The sequence below is a fragment of the Elephas maximus genome, chromosome 6 (genome assembly GCF_024166365.1).
Source record: "Elephas maximus indicus isolate mEleMax1 chromosome 6, mEleMax1 primary haplotype, whole genome shotgun sequence".
Lineage (NCBI taxonomy): Eukaryota > Metazoa > Chordata > Mammalia > Proboscidea > Elephantidae > Elephas > Elephas maximus.
The window spans coordinates 135,453,424-135,471,383 of NC_064824.1; the positions used below are offsets into that span (position 1 = coordinate 135,453,424).

At 48.1% G+C, this 17,960-nt stretch overlaps 1 protein-coding gene across 4 annotated transcripts in view; it reads left to right on the plus strand.

The window, feature by feature from the left end:
- SAG (S-antigen visual arrestin) overlaps positions 1 to 15,613 on the plus strand; it is a 40,947-nt gene extending 25,334 nt beyond the window's left edge. Inside the window, exons 11-16 of one of the 4 annotated variants that reach the window (XM_049889028.1) lie at positions 3,981 to 4,118; positions 7,227 to 7,304; positions 8,672 to 8,695; positions 10,680 to 10,735; positions 15,016 to 15,031; positions 15,421 to 15,613. In XM_049889028.1, coding sequence (XP_049744985.1) covers positions 3,981 to 4,118; positions 7,227 to 7,304; positions 8,672 to 8,695; positions 10,680 to 10,735; positions 15,016 to 15,031; positions 15,421 to 15,523 — 415 coding nt within the window. In that variant the 3' untranslated portion in view covers positions 15,524 to 15,613. The remainder of the gene's footprint in view (positions 1 to 3,980; positions 4,119 to 7,226; positions 7,305 to 8,671; positions 8,696 to 10,679; positions 10,736 to 15,015; positions 15,032 to 15,420) is intronic. The other 3 variants (XM_049889030.1, XM_049889029.1, XM_049889031.1) reach the window with 3 other exon arrangements.
- The last annotated feature ends 2,347 nt before the right edge of the window (positions 15,614 to 17,960 follow it).

Consider the following 17,960-nt stretch of genomic DNA (forward strand, 5'->3'; position numbering starts at 1 on the left):
TGTTTGTTGTTGAGAATATACACAACAGAATGTACAACAATTCAGTTTCTACATGTACAACTCAGTGACGTTGATTACATTCTTTGAGTTGTGCACCCATTCTCACCCTCTGTCTTGGTCATCTAGTGCTGCTATAACAGAAGTACTGCAAGTGGATGGCTTTAACAAACAGTAATTTATTTTCTCACGGTTTAGGAGGTTAGAAGTCCGAATTCAGAGCGCTGGCTATAGGGGAAGGCTCTCTGTCTCTGTCAGCTCTGGAAGAAGTCCTTGTCTCTTTGAGTTTCTGCTCCTGGGTGATCTTCCTGTGGCTTGGCATGTGTCTTCCTGCATCTCTGCCTGCTCACTTGCTTGTTTAATCTCTTTTATATCTCAGAAGAGATTCACTTAAGACACACCCTATACTATTCCTGTTTCATTAACATAACACAGAAAACCCATTGCCCAATGGGATTATAACCACAGGGATTGGGGTTAAGATTTACAACACATATTTTGCGGGGGGCACAATTCAATCCACAACACCCTCCTTTTCAGAGATGTTCCTCCTCTGTTGACATAAACTCACTTCTCCCTAAGCTTCCTGTGTAGCCTTTGAAGTTGAGGTTGTCAATCTGGAGTTGTTAGGAATTAGATACGACTTTTGCCCTGGCAGATCACCAAAGCACCCGCCAGCCCAGGCAAGGGTTCTCTGTCTTTTGATCTTCTCATCAATGTGAACCTCTTGTACCAATGGCAACTGGATCAGAAGGATGTATGCATTTTTAGCCCCTTGTCAGGAATGGCTCTTCTCCCTTGATTAGAATAAAAAGCAAATGAGAATACTGTGATGGCTCCTTCGGATTGTACTGAGAGACCTGCTCCATTATACTTTGCGCAAGATGGTCAGATGTTGTTGTTAGGTGCCGTAGGGTCAGTTCCAACTCGTAGCAACCTTATGTACAAACCCTGCCTGGACCTGCACCATCCTCACAGTCATTGCTATGTTTGAGACCACTGTTGCAGCCACTGTGTCAATCCATCTTGTTGAGGGTCTTCCTCTTTTTTGCTGACCCTCTACTTTACCAAGGGTGATGTCCTTCTCCAGGAACTGGTCCCTTCTGATAATGTTAGTGTCCAAAGTATGTGAGATGAAGTCTTGCCACCCTTACTTCCACGGGGCATTCTGATTGTACTTCTTCTAGGACAGATTTGTTCATTCTTTTGGCAGTCTGTGGTATATTCAGTATTCTTCACCAACACCATAATTCAAAGGTGTCAATTCTTTTTCCGTCTTTCTTATCCATTGTCCAGCTTTCCCATGCACCTTAGTCTTCAAAGTGACGTCTTTGCTTTTGAACACTTTAAAGAGGTCTTTTGCAGCAAATTTGCCCAATGCAATGCATCGTTTGATTTTTTGACTGCTGCTTCCATGGGTCAGATAGGTTCATTGAATATACAGGCTTCTGGGTATTATGCACCCCCCACCCATCCACCTTCACCTTCAGAGGAGAATTCTGGAAGCTGTTTGTTTTTATTTTTTTCTAAACAGCTTTATTGACTTATAATTCACATACCACACAAGTTGCCCATTTAAAAAGTGTACCATTCAGTTGTGTACAACCGTCATCACAGGCAGTTTTAGAACATTTTCATCAACTCAGAAGGAAACCTTGTACACTTTCCCCCTCTTTGTAAAGCTGGCATATTCTAGACACTGTTACATGGGGAAAAAAAAATCCCAGGTAAAGGGATTAGGATGAAGAATTCAGTAAAAGCCTCGAGATTAAAAATACCACCTGTCTAAGTCATCTAGTGCTGCTATAACAGAAATACTACAAGTGGGTGGCTTTAACAAACAGAAATTCATTTTCTCACTGTTTAGAAGTCTAGACGTCCAAATTCAGGGCGCCAGCTCTAGGGGAAGCCTTTCTCTCTGTCGGCTCTGGAGGAAGGGCCTCGTCTCTTCAACTTCTGCTTCTTGGTTCCTTGGAGATCTCCATGTGTCTTGGCATCTCTCTTCCCCCATCTCTGCTTGATGGCTTGTTTAACCTCTTTTATTTATCTCAAAAGACACACCCTCCACTAATCCTGCCTCAGTAACATAACAAAGACAACCCATTCCCAAATGGGATTATAACCACAGGCAAAAACACCCAAACCCAACTGCCTTTGAGTCCATTCCGGCTCACATAGGCCCCATAGGGTTTCCAAGGCTGTAAATCTCTATGGACGCAGACTGCCGTGTCTTTCTCCTGTGGAGCCCCTGGTGGTTTCGAACTGCCGACCTTTTGGTTAGCAGTCAATCACTTTAATCATCACACCACCAGAGCTCCTTAACCACAGGTATAGAGGTTAGGATTTATGCCACTTATTCTGGGGGGACACAATTCAATCCGTGAACCACCATGCTCTTTTCTCCTTCTCTGACTTACCTGTTTCACCTCTATTTCCGTGGTGAACCCACTCCTGTGGCCAGAATTAGGGGAAGGTGGGCATCAGGAGAGACAAGCTAACATTTAAAAGGCAACATTGGGATGAGGTATTACTCAGCAGATTCAGACCTAAGTTTAAGTCCAGGTCTACAGGGGAGGGAAGACAGAAGGAAACCAAACATGTTGACTGGCTCCTTCGTGCCAGGCGTGGGTCTGTCCTCCTCTAGGGTGCACCCTTGCTCACCCTGGTGCCCGGCTGGTCTTGGCCCTGCTCCCCTTTCTGCATATGCTCAGCAGTGACAAGCAGACGGTCTCTGGGCAGGTTTCCCCCTGATAAACCATTGCCTTTGAGTTGACTCCAACACCATAGGGGTTTTCTTGGCGGTAATCTTTATGACAGCAGATTGCCAGGCCTTTTTTCCTGGCACCACTGGGTGGTTTTGAACGGCCAAACTTTAGGTTAATACTCGAGTACAAACCCTTTGCGCCACCCAGGGACATTTTTTCCCCCCTAACATACACCTCATTATCTGGTCTTCTTTCCAATTCTCAGAGGCATTTTGAACCAAAGTGTTTCCAGGAAACTGGGAGCCATTGTAGGGTCCCCCAAGGGTGGGGGAGAGAGTGGAAGCAGCTCTGGATCAGGTAAGGGGTCCCAAACTAGAGGCCCCTCAGAAGGCTACAAAGCAGGAGCCAGGCCCCAGAACCCCATGGCTACCCCAGGCTCTGGTGGGCACACTTCACAAAATCAGGTCAGACCTGACTCCCAGCCACCGTCCACCATCCAGTCCCAGGTCCCAGAAGCCTTGGAAGAAAGGCCTGGCAATCTAGTTCCAAAAAATGGGCATGAAAACCCTACGAAGCACAGTTCTACTCTGACACACACGGGCACCATGAATCAAGGTCTACTCCAGCAACTGGCTCCTGAGATGGCATTTCAGACTTGCAGCCTGCCTGGGAACAGATGAAGGAATGGCCCTGGTGCAGACCCCGGGGCAGTCTTCAGGACCTCGTCCTCCTTTCTGGCCAAGGGCAGGAGACGGTACACCAGAGAGCACTGGCCTGGGCTGCAACACTGGGCTCTGCGGGCAGAGAGACCTGGGCCTGCCCTTGTGGCTGAGCAGCCACGGGCATGACTCATGTCTGTAAATGGGGACCCGAGAGCCCTACCCGTCACGGGGTGGAGGAGAAAGAGGTCAGAGGCACATGTGTGAGTGGTAGCACCCATTCTCCAGCCCCAGACGCTGCTGCAGAACCTGGACACACTCGGAGCTTAAGGAAATGTCCCAGGGTTGCTGCCAGCCAGCTCTGAAATTTCACTAGTGATGGTCTAGAAACTTCCTGTAGGGCCTCAGAGGGTCTCTATGAATTGGAATCAACTCAACAGCAATGGTTTTTGTTTTTTTGTTTTTCTTGTAAGGCAGATTCACAAGCACCTGAGCTCACCTTTTCTGGGAGCTTTGGGAAAAATGCTTGATGACGAATAGGGCCTTGTGGGGTTGATGGCAGCTTTTGTGGTTCTGAGAGGCAATGAACTAACTCTCTGCTCTGCTTTTCTCCCTCCAGAGAGAAAGTGCCCCCAAACAGCACTTTGACCAAGACGCTGACCCTGGTGCCCTTGCTGGCCAACAACCGCGAGAGGCGGGGCATCGCCCTGGACGGGAAAATCAAACACGAGGACACCAACCTGGCCTCCAGCACCATGTGAGTGTGGGGCTGGCCCGGGGCTGGGAGTGGCAGTGGCCTGCTCCCCCTTCTTGTCTTACCCCTCTGGCCTCAGGGGCTGCGCCGGCGAGATGACAGAGTGGAAGTTTGTGTGCAGACTGAGTAGCCCCAATAAGAGGCCAATGCCCACCCCTATGGACTCTGGAGACAGCCCTGTGCCAAACCCCAGCTTACCCTCCGCAACCCTGGGAAAATTACTTGAGTTCTCTGAGACCCTCAATTTTCCCATCTGTAAAGTGGGGCACTGACAGTTCTTATCTCATACAAGGACTGAGAAAACCAACGTAGTGTGGTGCCCAGCACACATTAAGTGGTCAATAAACATCGGCCACTACTTTTTTTTTTTTTTTTTTTACCAACATGGAAGTCTCTACACCTTTGATAAGGAGATCGAAGTTCAGCCAGAATGAGGGACTTGTCCAAGTTCACCTGGTCAGCTAATGACCAAGCAAAGTCCCGCTCCTGACCTTGTGCTTTTTGTTTCTCCCTCAACTTGAGAGCTGCCTTCTAGGGCCCTCAAAAGTGAAACTGCAGAAGAACCTGGGTTAACAAATGTGTGTGTGTATGCCTGCGTGTGTGTGTGTGTCTTCCAGCAAGAAAGATCACAGTGTGACAGCTTACAGGTAATCTCAGGCGTGGGTTAAAAGCATATCCTGTCCCCAGCTTCTGTTTGGCCGAAGGGGTGGGGCCTCGGGCTCACACCCCTTTCTCCTTGGGTGGCAGTGTCTCTCCACACAGTGCTTGGCTACGCTCCACAGTTGCAGACAAGAGGCATTTTGCCCTTTAAAAGAGCTGCTCTGGTGAACTGGGGACATCGTGGTCCCATCAGGAGACACGACCCAGCGCAAGGTGCCTGCGCTGGATCGTGTCTCCTCCCAGGCCCAGAACCTTCCTTGCTGTAACTCCAAGCCTCCTTCTCAGCCCCCTCCCCAGACCTCTTGACACAGACCTTCCTTGCCTTCTGTCTTCAGCCTCCCTGGCTAGGTTTTCCAGCCTTATTCACATATTTTAGCTAGTATTTCATGATTTTTTTCATACCTTAATTCCTGCTATTAAAAAAACAAAAAACAAACCTTCATCTAAAGTACAATTAAAAAAAAAAAACACTAAAACAGAACAAAACCATTCTGTCAAGTTGATTCTGACTCATTGTGACCCTGTGGGACAGAGTAGAGCTGCCCCATAGGGTTTGCAAGGAGCGGCTAGTGGATTTGAAATGCTGACCTTCTGGTTAGCAGCTGAGCTCTTAACCACTGCACCACCAGGCTGAATAGTCACGTCTCCCATGTTGGATCATGTGAAATAATAACCTGTGTTATGATGCCCAGCATGGCACCTGTTACTGTTTGGAGCTCCACCTATCAGTGGACGCTGGACGTAGGGGTTTTGCCGCAGAAATAACTTGATGCCCTTGGCACCTTCAGTCATTCACTGAGCTCTCGCTCCATGCCAGGCAGGATGCCGGGGGCTGGGGGCTGTGGAGATAAAGACAGGGGCAGTCACCAGTCCCCATGATGGGGCTATAATAGAGGGTCCGCGTGCTTGGCCCTGAGCAGGAGCATAAAGGAGGGACACCAGCACTGTCTGCTGGGGTCCAGGGAGCAGAAGAGGGGGAGGGGGCACTCAGGGGCAGGTTGATGTTTGGTCAGCTCTGACACAGGAGAACTAGGTGGCCAAAGCAGGCAGAGCCCAGATCATAGAGTGGCAGCTGTGCCATATTTAGGCTCGAACCTAGAAGGTCTTTCTGGCTTCGGTGAGGTGGCAGGTGTGCACTCAGGGAAAAAGCCTGGCCTGGGGGAGAGAAATGATAGAGATAATCCAGGCAGGAAAATGGTGGGAGGAATGGTGGGCTTGCCAGTTGGCTGGTTATGGCAAGTGGGGGCTGAGGAGGACATGATTTCTGGCTGGATGGCCCGATCCACCAACATCAAAGGAGAAGGAGGAACACTTTGTTGTCTTCGAGCTTCTAGAGGGAAACACCAAGCTACAATGCACGAAAGGACCTCTCCCTCACCCCAAATATTTAAAGCTCTGGGATTTTGACAGTGTTGCTGTAACAGAGGAAACCCCAGTGGTGTAGTGGTTAAGAGCTACGGCTGCCAACCAAAACGTTGGCAGTTCGAATACACCAGGCGCTCCTTGGAAACTCTATGGGGCAGTTCTACTCTGTCCTATAGAGTTGCTATGAGTCAGAATCGACTCGAAAGCAACAGGTTTGGTTTGTTTTTTTGGCCATAACAGAAATACCACCAGTGGGTGGCTTAAACGAACACATATTTATTTTCTCACAGTTCAAGAGGTTCCAAGCCCAAGTTCAGGGAGCCAGCTCTAGGGGAAGGCTCTCTCTCTGTTGGCTCTGGGGGAAGGTCCTTGTCTCTCTCAGCTTCTGTTCCTCTGTTCCTTGGTGATTTCCATGTGGAATGTGTCTTTCCCTCCCTTTGTGCTTCCCTCTGTGTGTCTAATCTGCTCTTTTTACTTCTTGAAGGTGACTGGTTTAAGATTAGCTCTACACCCATAGAAGCCCTGGTGGTGCAGTGGTTAAGAGCTCAGCTGCTAACCAAAAGTTCAGCAGTTTGAATCCACCAGCAGCTCCTTGGAAACCCTGTGGGCAGTCCTACCTGGTCCTGTGGGGTCACTATGAGTTGGAATCACCTTGAGGGAGGGTAACGGGACCGATACGGCCTCATTAATATAACAAAGAAAATCCTAATTCCCAAATGGGATTACAGCCCCAGCTCTAGGGGTTTAGGATTTATAACACATATTTCTGGGGGACACAGTTCAGTCCAGAACTATGCGGTTTCTGGCTGGGTGACCAGATAGATCTACTAGCGTCAATGGAGGTGGAGCACTCTGCCCTCTGAACTTCCAGAGAGGAAAAGCAAAGCTATAATGCTTGAAAGGACCCCCTCCCCTGCCCCCAAAACATAAAGCTCTAGGATTTTGAGAGCTTGGTGAAGTTTTCCCTTCCCCAGGAAGAGCCCTCCAGTGGGGCTGACCTGGATGGAAGGAGAAGGAGCGTGTTTATCTGGTCCTTGGTTTCTGTGGCTGTCTCCATTCTTCTCCTTGTCTTTTCTGTCTGGGCAGCATTAAGGACGGCATAGACCGGACGGTGCTGGGGATCCTGGTGTCCTACCAGATCAAGGTGAAGCTCACAGTGTCAGGGTGAGTGTCCTGGTCCCAACACCTGCCTGCTCTGTCTTGGCCTTCGACATTTGAACTGTCCCTTTTCTGAAGGGTTGGGAGACAGAAAGGAAGGGAAGGTTCACCGGGTCTGTCTACGGATCACCAGGTGGAGCTTCGGAGAGACTACATTTGCGTCGTTTCACAATCCTCCCCGCTGTAACGTTAAGTGGGAAAAGGTGGAAAAGCTGCTGATGAAACATGCGCACGATCAGAACAGCGCCGCTGCAAAAAGAGATGTGCGTATGCACACGCAGGGAGCCCTGGTGGCGTAGTGGTTGAGCACTCGGATGCTAACCAAAAGGTTAGCGGTTCGAACCCACCAGCTGCTCCATGGGAGAAAGATGTGGCAGTCTGCTTCCGTAAAGATTACAGCTTTGGAAACCCTGTGGGGTGGTTCTACTCTGTCCTGCAGGGTTGCTGTGAGTCAGAATATACTCAACAGCAATGGGGAGGAGGGAGGTGAACGCACAGGCGATGCAACTGGTTGTGCAGACGTGACAGTCAGCTTCATGTCACATAGTATTTTGGGGGGCAAAATGGCAGCTACAATATGAGCTCTCAGTAAACCTTCATTCATTTGTGCCTGAGGAGGTACCCACCCACAAAGGGGTGACCTCTCCTTTCCTTCCCATCTACTGGCTGTAACGACAGGATTTAAGAACCTCCTTTTCAACAAGACCCTAGAGATCTTAGAGTCTGGAGGAAACGGCTTTCCATTGATGTTGGGGGAATTAATCCCATTTCTTTAACCTCACCAAAAGGGAAAAACTCTTGGATTCTCATTTTCGTTTCCAAATTCCATTGCTAAAGGCTCTGGCCTTTTACCTGGATGACCTTTGGTAGTTCAGCCATTAAAAAAGGACCGCCTACATGTCCATATTTCTAAGTAGATAAAGAGTTTCTGGAATTTTGCTTTGGGCAACAAAATAAAAGGGCTATTTTGCACATTTGGTCCACATAGTGTTTATATTTATTGTGGTTATCAAAATGCACAGTGTTTTCCCTGAGATGATCTAAAAACAGGGTGGAGTTTTTTGTAACGGTCAAGATCAAACAGCAACAGGTATTTCACAATGGCCGGGGAGAATTTCTGATCCTGTGCTTTGTTCTGGAACCACCGGGCTTGAACCTTTAGGTTCCTCTTCTGAACTGACCCTCTTGAGAAGGGATGAACTCACACATGGAGGGGAAGAGTTAGGCTGACCAGTAAGGGGGCAAAGGCCCTGGGGCTGTGAGTTAGCGAAGGCTGAGGCTGGAGCTTGTCCCGCCTCTGGGCGATGAACAAGAAAGCTGTGTTAGTTTGGGTGGACTGTCTGTCCACAGACTTGTTTGTTTTTGTTCCCTAGCTTTCTGGGAGAGCTCACCTCCAGGTAAGCCTCTTCACCTTTCTTCTCTGCTTGATTCCCAGGATGTCAGGACAGCAAACCTGGGTTCAAATACAGTATCTGGTAAAATCTGGTCCCGGGGTAGTTGTGCCCAGAGGTGTTGGGGAATGAAGACACTGCCTTCAGATACATCAACACAATGTGGCTGAGCTGGGAGGCTGGGATGCTTGTTTAAGACAGTAGCTGGGCCTGTACCTGGGCGAGGACACACACACACACACACACACACACCCCGAAAACTGGTTCTCTCCATGTGGCTGTCTTTTTTTTTTTTTAGTTGTGGTAAAATACATATAACATGAAATTTGAATTTTTAACCATTTTAAATTGTTCAATTCAGTAGCAGTAAGTACATTCACAACATCGTGCAGCTGTCACCACTGTCCAGTCCCAGAATCTTTCTATCACCCCAGAAAGAAACCCCACGGCCATTAAACCATCAATCCCTATGTCCCTTCCCTCTCGCCCCTGCCTACTGCTAACCTACTTTCTGCCTCTATAGATTTGCCGATTGGGGGACATTTCATAGACTTAAAAGCATGCAGTATTTGTCCTTTTGTGAACGGCCCTTCCGCTTAGCATAACGTTTTCGGGGTTCATCCATACTGTAGCGTGTATCCGTACTTCATTCCTTTCCATGGCTGAATAACATTCCATTGTGCAGATAGACCACGTTTCGTGTATTCATTTATCTGTTGATGGACATTTGGGTTGTTTCCACCTCCTGGCATCGTGAATCGAGATTGCTGCCTTTTATTTAAATCACACACAAGGAAGGAACAAGTTATGGAGTGCTTGAGACAGGCACTGACCTTCTATTCTCCTTTACTCCAGTGCCTGTCATCTCTTTCCCTCACATGGAATCCCAGGTGTTCCTGTACACCTGGACCCCTTCTGCACCTGGGTCTGACAAGGTGGCTTCATTGTAAAGGGATGAGTTTGGATCAAAGGGGTGACCCCTGGGTAAGAAGCAGTGGGTCCTGGGTGAAGCAAGGAGTAACCCTTGCTGCCCCTCACCCCACTGTCTCCGCGCTTATCTGTCCGAATTTCCTTTCTGCTTTTTTTCCTGTTTCCTTTTCTCCCTCCTTCCTGGACAAATTCCAAGTTGCCCTGAAGCCCTTTGGCTTTGGGAATCCTGTAGACCCTCCCCACCCCTGTTCTGTCCCTTAGCAAGTGACCCTGTGCCCTGCCCCACAATATACCAGCCTCACATAGATTTTAAGATATAAAAGAGAGTGCATTTCTTTGGAAAAAAAAAAAAAAAGTACTATTCTTTCTCCAGTATCTCACCTCTTTTGCCTCCACAATATCACATCACTGCAACCACTAGCCAGGAGTAAGGGGAGGTGGTCCTGTGGTAGGCTTCTCACCCTCCGTGTGGGAGGCCGGGGTTCAATTCCCGGCTGATCCCCCTCATGTGCAGCCATCACCCATCTGTCAGCGGAGGCTTGCGTGTTCCTACTATGCTAAGTGGGTTTCAGCAGAGCTTCCAGGCTAAGACTAGAAAGAAAGGCCTGGCGATCTATTCCAAAAATCAGCCAGCAAAACCCCTCCGGATCACAATGATATGATCCACAACCAGTCACAAGGTCGGCACAGAATCTGGCAGAGTTTTGTTCCGTTGGCCTGGGGTCACCATGAGTCAGGGGCTGATTCGACAGCAGCTAACCAACAACAAGAAGAAGAAATACTAGCTGCCTTGGCCATGCTTACATGCAGTTTCGGGACCACATTCCAGGGAATACACTTAAAATTCTTCCTTGACCACTTCCTGACTTCTGGGTTTTTGTTTGTTTGTTTGTGTTTTGTTTTGTTTTTTTAATTCCACTGAATTCTCGTTCAGCTTGAGCCTCAGGATTTTTGTGAATCTCTGCAGCCACAGTTCTCACAGCGTGGTTTATAATTGTGTGTGTGTGGTGTGTGTGTGTGCTGTGTGTGCGTTCTCACCAGTCTGCCTTCTCTTTCACAGTGAAGTGGCTACTGAGGTGCCGTTTCGCCTCATGCACCCCCAGCCCGAGGACCCAGGTCAGTCACCCCATTGTCTTGGCTTTCTCTAGGCATTTACTATTCATTCAGTCCTCATCTGCCCTGACTACCTCTCTGAGCGGGGCAGCCAGGTGCACAAGATTCCATTTCATTGGCAAGGTCACTGAGCTGGCCCCAGAAAGGTGAGCGTGTGTCCTTCCCGGCCCAGGTAGCTGGTGCACCTCTGGGTAGTGGGTAGGGGTGGAGCACCCCTGCCCTTCGATCAGGGACACTCCAGTCAGGCTTTATCAGGATGATTTAAAAGCGGAGGTTCTGCCATCAAGAGACCTGGATTTAGATTTAAAGATGGTTTAGGTAAAAAATAAGGAGCTCTACTGGTGCAGTGGTTAAAGTGCTCGGCTGTGAACTGAAAGTCTGTGGTTCAAACCCCCGGCCCAGCTGCTCCTTGGGAGAAAGATGTGACAGTCTGCTTCTGTAAAGATTTACAGCCTAAGAAACCCAATGGGGCAGTTTTACTCTGTCCTATAGGGTTGCTATGGGTCGGAATCGACTCAACGGCAATGGTTTTAGTTAGGCTTAGGTGGAAAATAAATTTGAGAGCCTGAGTCGTTTGCATTTCCTTGGAAAGGGAAGTCTTGCTCTCTGGCAGGCATTTAGAAGATGACAAATATTTCTGACGGTGGTGATTGTGAAGAGAATGCCAAAGCCACTGCCATGGAGTCGAATCCAACTCCTACTATAGGACGGAGTAGAACTGCCCTGTAGGGTTTCCAAGGCTGTAAATCGTCACAGCAGCAGACGGCCACATCTTTCTCCCTCAGAGTGGCTGGTGGGTTCTAACTGCCGACCTTTTGATTGGCAACCAATTGCTTTAACCACTACCAGGGCTCCCTGATGAGAACACAGCGCACTAGAAAAGAGGGTGGGCTCGGTTTCCGAGGCCTCTGCCCCTTGGAATTGTAAATCCACGGAGCCCCACGTGGAGGGAGAGAGTAAAAAAGCAAAGGTTGCACACCTCTGTGACTATACTAAAAACCGCTGGATTGCACACTCTAAATGGGCGAATTATATGGGATGTGCATTACATCTCAATAAAGCTGTTTAGAAAAGTAAATGAAGCAGCAAAAATAATATAGGGCCAATCTAGAAAATTCTGAGGGAAAATTCTCCACTGTGTATTCTGGCGGCTTCACTGACACCGAAGAAGAAAGGACCAGTCTGAAGGAGAACTCTTCACAGTTACATTAATAAATGAACATTTTAAGTAAAAGGGTATAAACAAGCAGGGTATATTTTTCTCACACTTCATCAAGAGCTTTTCTGTACTGATGAAGAGATGACACTTAAAAATTAGAATGAGCCCCCATATTCACACTGGGGTTTGTCTCAAAAACACGGTTTCTCAAAGTATTTTTTCCAAATATTTTGGAAAAATTGTCTCTTGGGAGCAAGTCTAGCCATATATTTTTTTTTAAATAATATTTTATTGTATTTTTGATGAATGTTTACGCAGCAGTTCAGGTTCCCATTCAACAATTTCTACACGGGTTGTGCAGTGACGTTGGTTACGTTCTTCACAACGCGTGAGCACTTTCATTGTTTCCCTTCTGGTGGTTCCATTTCCATTAATCTAGTTTCCCTGCCTCCTCACATTCCTATCTTTGTTTTAAAGTAAACATTGACCATTTGGTCTCCTGTAGGTGATTTTTAAAAGGAGCACTGTACTTACAGATGGTATTCATTATTTTTTGAGCCAATTTGTTATTTAACTACAAGGTGACCTCAGGGGTTAGTTTCAGTTCAAGGTTTGAAGAGTATCTCAGAGCAACAGTCTCGGGGAGTCCTCCGGTCTCAACCAGCCCAGAGGTCTGTTTTTTTTTTTTTTTAACCTGGTTATACATTTTAGTACATTGTTGTATCATTACAATACTTTTTTTTTTTTTTAACTATGTGAGATCGAGATGCTTTCCGGTCTCTTTGAAGGGCATTTTAAAAGCTAGTCACCTGAGGAGATGTCGCCAATTTATGTTGGGTTGTTTTCTGGAGCTGTGGAAGGACTTTACAACTTAACCTGGGGAAAATGGAGTGATTCGTCCTTCACCTCCACGGACGACACTTCAATGTCGCTCACGTTACAGCCGTCATGTTGAACACGACACTTGACAGTGTCAAGATTAAGCAGCGATCTTATGTGGCGTGAGATTTCAGGGAGGAACGTTTAGAACAAATAACCCGGATCTGATTTCCGAGGGTTTACGAGTCACCAAGTTGCCTTCCCAGGTGTGGGCTCACATCTCCCCTGCCTTGTTCCTGGCTGCCGGAAGTAAGTGGGTAGACTCTCAGCAGAGAAAGCAGAAGAGGAGTTAAGAAGCCCTGTCAGGGCCAAGGGGCACAGAACGAGTATGTAACGAGTGCTGGAGAAATGCGACCAGGTTTTTATCATCCCCACTTAGAGCATCTATTCTGAATCCAGCAGCTGCCTGATTGGATTCTTCCTCGTTGCCTGCTGCTTCAAGGCTGACAGGCCTAGTTAATGTCATTTTAGCACTTAGCCCTGGGCCTCAAGTGTGTTTCTTGTCCATGGGTTGCCTTTGATGCATCAGCCTCCTGTGAAGCCTGGTTAGCAGTCCTCCCAGGTGGGTACGGAGACAAAAGCAGCCCTCCGTAGTCCCTGGGTAGTGCAAATGGTTAAGGCACTCATCTGATGACTGAAAGGTTGGAGGTTTGAATTCATCCACAGGCATCTCAGAAGAAAGGCCTGGCCATCTACTTCCCCCAAAAAACAGCCACTGAAAACTCTACGGAGCTCAGTCCTACTCTGACATACAAGCGGCCGCCTCGAGTCCAAGTCGATGAAACAGCGACGGGTTTTTGGTTCTTTAACTTCATTTAGCACTTCTCTGCCCCCTACCTGAGGGTTGCACTGGTACTTTACTAGGTGGGCCAGAAAGCTAGAAACAAAGTAAAACAAAATAACAGCAATTATCCTGGGGTTGGGGGGGCATGCTGGTGACACAAAGATTAAGTGCTCACCTGCTAAACGAAAGGCTGGTGGTTTGAACCCAGCCAGCCGCTGAGGGAGAGAGACCTGGAGATCTACTCCTGTAAAGATTACAGCCTAGAAAACCCTATAGGGGCAGTTATACTCTGTTATATGGGGTCCCTATGAGTCAAAAGGGATTTGATGGGCCCCAACAACAACAAAAATATCTCTGGGGATACAAAACATACATGAAAACACAACCCACTCTAAAAGATCAATGTGTTAGCAGAAATTGACAACCAAGAGGCTAGGGTGTGGTCCTTACACTTTTGTACATGCCTCAACCACTTCAGTGCTGGTTAAGCCCCAAGCACTTGGGTGCTGGTTAACCCCCAATAACCTGGGGTACTGGTTAACCCCCAACCACCTGGGGTGCCAGTTAGGCCCTAACCACTCTTCAGCCCTGAAGTTGGCCGTGGAAGATTCGTGGTAGGTCCCGGAGTGAGGGTCTTACGAGCACCCTGGCACCTGGGACCTGGATGGGTCTGGAGAATACTTAGGGAGAAATACTTTGAAAAAAGAAGCAGTGTCAGAGAGTAGGAGGTGAATCAGGGAGGTGATCCTAAAGGTGAGATGTGGCTTGCTTCTTCTGAGGAGGTGAGGGTTGTGGTACTTCTTAAAGACAGCGATGGCTAAAAATACAGGGAGAAAAAAAATCATTGAGGTTCCCCCTTCAAAGTCAAGACTCAACAATACAAACATGTTATTTAGGAACATAAAAATAAAAACCTGAGCAATTAAAAAAAAAATGCAGGAAGAAAAGGCAAAGAAGCAGAAATTAGTCACTACTTGTCCGTCAGTTGTGGCTTCCAGACTAAGACAAACTTGAAAGAAAGGCCTGGTGATCTACTTCAGAAAATCAACCAATGAAAACCCTATGGATTGCAATAGTCCCATCCACAACCAATCACGTGGATGGTGCAGGGCTGGGTGACATTTTATTCCATTGTGCGTGAGTTGGGAGCTGAATGGTTGGCAGCTAACAACGACAACATTATGAATTCCCTGGTGGTGCAGTGGGTAAGAGCTCAGCTGCAAACCAAAAGGTTGGCAGTTCAAATCCACCAGCTGCTCCTTGGAAACCCCATGGGGCAGTTCTACCCTGTCCTATAGGGTCACTATGAGTCAGAATCAACCTGATGGCAATGGGTTAGGCCTTATTATCCCTCAAACTATAAAGTCATCTAAATGAGAAAGCAACTTTCTGGATATAGCTATGATACAGAATTTATGCTAATAGATCTCTCTTTCTCTCCCCTGTATTCTGTGCTTACAGCAATGGCAAAGGAAAGGTGAGCTACTCAACACTGCCCTCAAGTCCTCCTGTGTCCCGTGACTTCCCTCCTCCAGCACAGAAACCCAGTCTCTGGTTCTTGTCCTGCACTCTCAGACCCACCCCTTGCTGTTCCTTCTGCTCCCTAGTCCTTAGCGTGTGCAGTTATCGTCCTGGGCCTGTTGGTGTACTCTGTGCAGTCCTTCGCTGTTCTCGCATTGCTGTGTAAGAGATTTTAACTGAAAAGTTATGGAAAGAACACAGCGAGGCCCCTGTTCTATCAAGTAGGAAGATCTTACTCAGTTCTCTGAGGCAAAATGAAGACCAGGCATCTTCGGTTTCCCTCACAGTTTCTTCTTAACCTTTGAAGACTGCGTCATGATCAAAATGTCCTTTGTTTGATTTTAGTTTTCAGGATGAAAATTTGGTGTTTGAGGAGTTTGCTCGCCAAAATCTGAAAGATGTGGTGGAAACCGAGGAAGGAAAGAAAGACAAGGAAGAGGACGAATGAAGAGGCGCCTGGGGAGGGGAAGTGGCCTGAAGTTAGACCAGGCGACTGGTGAAGCCTGAGACTTAGCACTTTAGAGTGATGCTAGAGAGAAAGCACGAGTCTTCGTTACAGAAATAAAGTTGTGCGTCTTGCCCTGTTTGAGTCGGGCTGATTTGCTGGGGAGGCTAAGCTGATGTCGCTGACACAGAAGCTGTAGACTTCAGGGTCCCTGGCATCTTCAGGGAGTGGCCAGGGAGGCCAGCCATGTACAGAAGGGCTTGACCCTGACTACTCATAACTTACGCTGGGATGACCTCACGAACATAACCAAGAAAACCCTATTTCCAGACAGGATCACGTCCACAGGTACAAAGGTCAGGAACTCAACATGTGTTTTGGGAGGGATACAATTCAATCCACAGCAAGCATTAATAATGATGATACCGACACAGGCAGAAGCCTGGGCCTTTGGCCTGTGAGTCTTCAGGGCCAAACACAGTCACCTGTTCCTTTGTCCTCTGTGCTAAGGGAATGGCATGGTATCAGGGTAACCTAGTACCTTCTCTAAGGGAACCCAGGCACAGGGACTATCAGGGTGACTCATTCCTTGAGGCTTCTAAGACTCTCTGTCCATGGTCTCCCTGGGCCCTCCCCTCCAGTTGTCCTCCAGACCCAAAGTTGGCTCTGGTTGGCTCCTCCAGGAGCCTTGGGCCAAGCCGTGATCCAGGGATTCATCTTACTGTGCCTGGTGGGAGCTGGGCACTGGGGAGAAGACCAGCTGTGGGGTCCCTACATCACTTGACCCCAGGACATCCTGAGTCAGGGTGGACATTAATAGGCCTGACCTTTGGAACAGTGCAGGTGGGGAGAGCCAGAGAGGAGTGCTGAAAGACAAGCCTCTGGAGACCAGAGGTCAGAACAACCCTTGTACGCCCAGTTATTTTGGTACCAAAGCATCGGACACAAACCTCCAGGTGCTGGCTCTGTTTGTGGGCTGCAGCTGGCCACCTGGGGAAGGCAGGAAGTGAGCAGAAAACAGAATGTGGAAGCTTGGCTCGGCTCTGCCTGCTCACATGCTCTGCCTGCTCACAGTGGGTCATCTCTGCTGGCACAGCCCTCCGTGTGCAGCTGGCCGTGGGCCCTGGGTTTGGGGGCAGGTGCAGCGGAAGAAGCAGACTGTGAAGGGGTTGAGGGTGCTACCTGGTTGGCGCATGTGCTGAAGTGTAAGGACCACTCCCTGGCCTCTTGGTTGTCAATTTCTGCTAACACATGGATCTTTTTGACTGGGTTGCTTTCATGTATGTTTTGTATCCCCAGAGATGTTGTTGTTGTTGGGGGCTGTCGAGTCTATTTTGACTCATAGGGACCCCAAGTAACAGAACACAACTGCCCCCATAGGGTTTTCTAGGCTGTAATCTCTACAGGAAGAGATCGCCAGGATTTTCTCCCTTAGCTGGCTGGGTTCAAATCAACAACTTTTCAGTTATCAGAGAGAGTGGTGGCTGAAAACTTGGGAGAAAGCTCTGCAACCAGCAAGCAAAGGTCCAGTGAAGCAGTGATATGTGCCAAATAGGAGGGCCTGCCAGGTACCTTGCAGGTGTTACCACGAATGGTTCCAACGATGCTTGTGAGTTGGTACTGTCATTCCCATTTGTTAGATGAAGAAGCTGGAGTTCAGAGCTCGGCTGCTAACCAAAAGGTTGGCAGTTTGAATCCACCAGCTGCTCCTTGGAAATCCTATGGGGCAATTCTACTCTGTCCTATAGGGTCGCTATGAGTTGGAATTGACTGGACAGCAGCAAGGTTTTTTGTTTTTGTATATACTTGACCAAAGGTAGTGGTAGAATTCTCACCTTCCATAGGGAGACCTGGGTTTGGTTCCCGGCCAATGCATCTCATGTGCAGCCACGACCCACCTGTCAGTGGAGGCTTGCAGGTAGCTTTGATGCTGCACAGGTTTCAGCAAAGCTTCCAGACTAAGGTGGACTAGGAAGAAAGGCCTGGCAACCTACTTCTGAAAATCAGCCAGTGAAAACCCTGTGGATCACAGTGGTGTGATCCACAATCAATCATGGGGATGGAGCAGGGGATGGCACAGAACCGGGCAGTGTTTTATTTTCTTGTGCATGGGGTCGCGGTGAATCTGGGGCTGACTCAACAGGAGCTAAGAACAACAATGTGTACCTTATCTAAGGTCACACAGCTAGGGAGAGTCGGAGCCAAAACTTGAGCTCTGGTTTCTCTAACACCAGAACTGTAGCCACCCTAGGGTGCTAAATAAGAGAGTCCGAGAGTTTGTCGAGTCAGGAGCTGTGGCTGGAGGAGGAAATGAGCATTTATGGCTCAACTATGGCTGCCTTTCTTTCTAAAGTTCTTATTGAGAAAATTGTAGATTCCCTCGTGGCTGTAGGAAATAGTACAGAGAGATCCTATAAACCCTTCACCCAGTTTTCCCAAT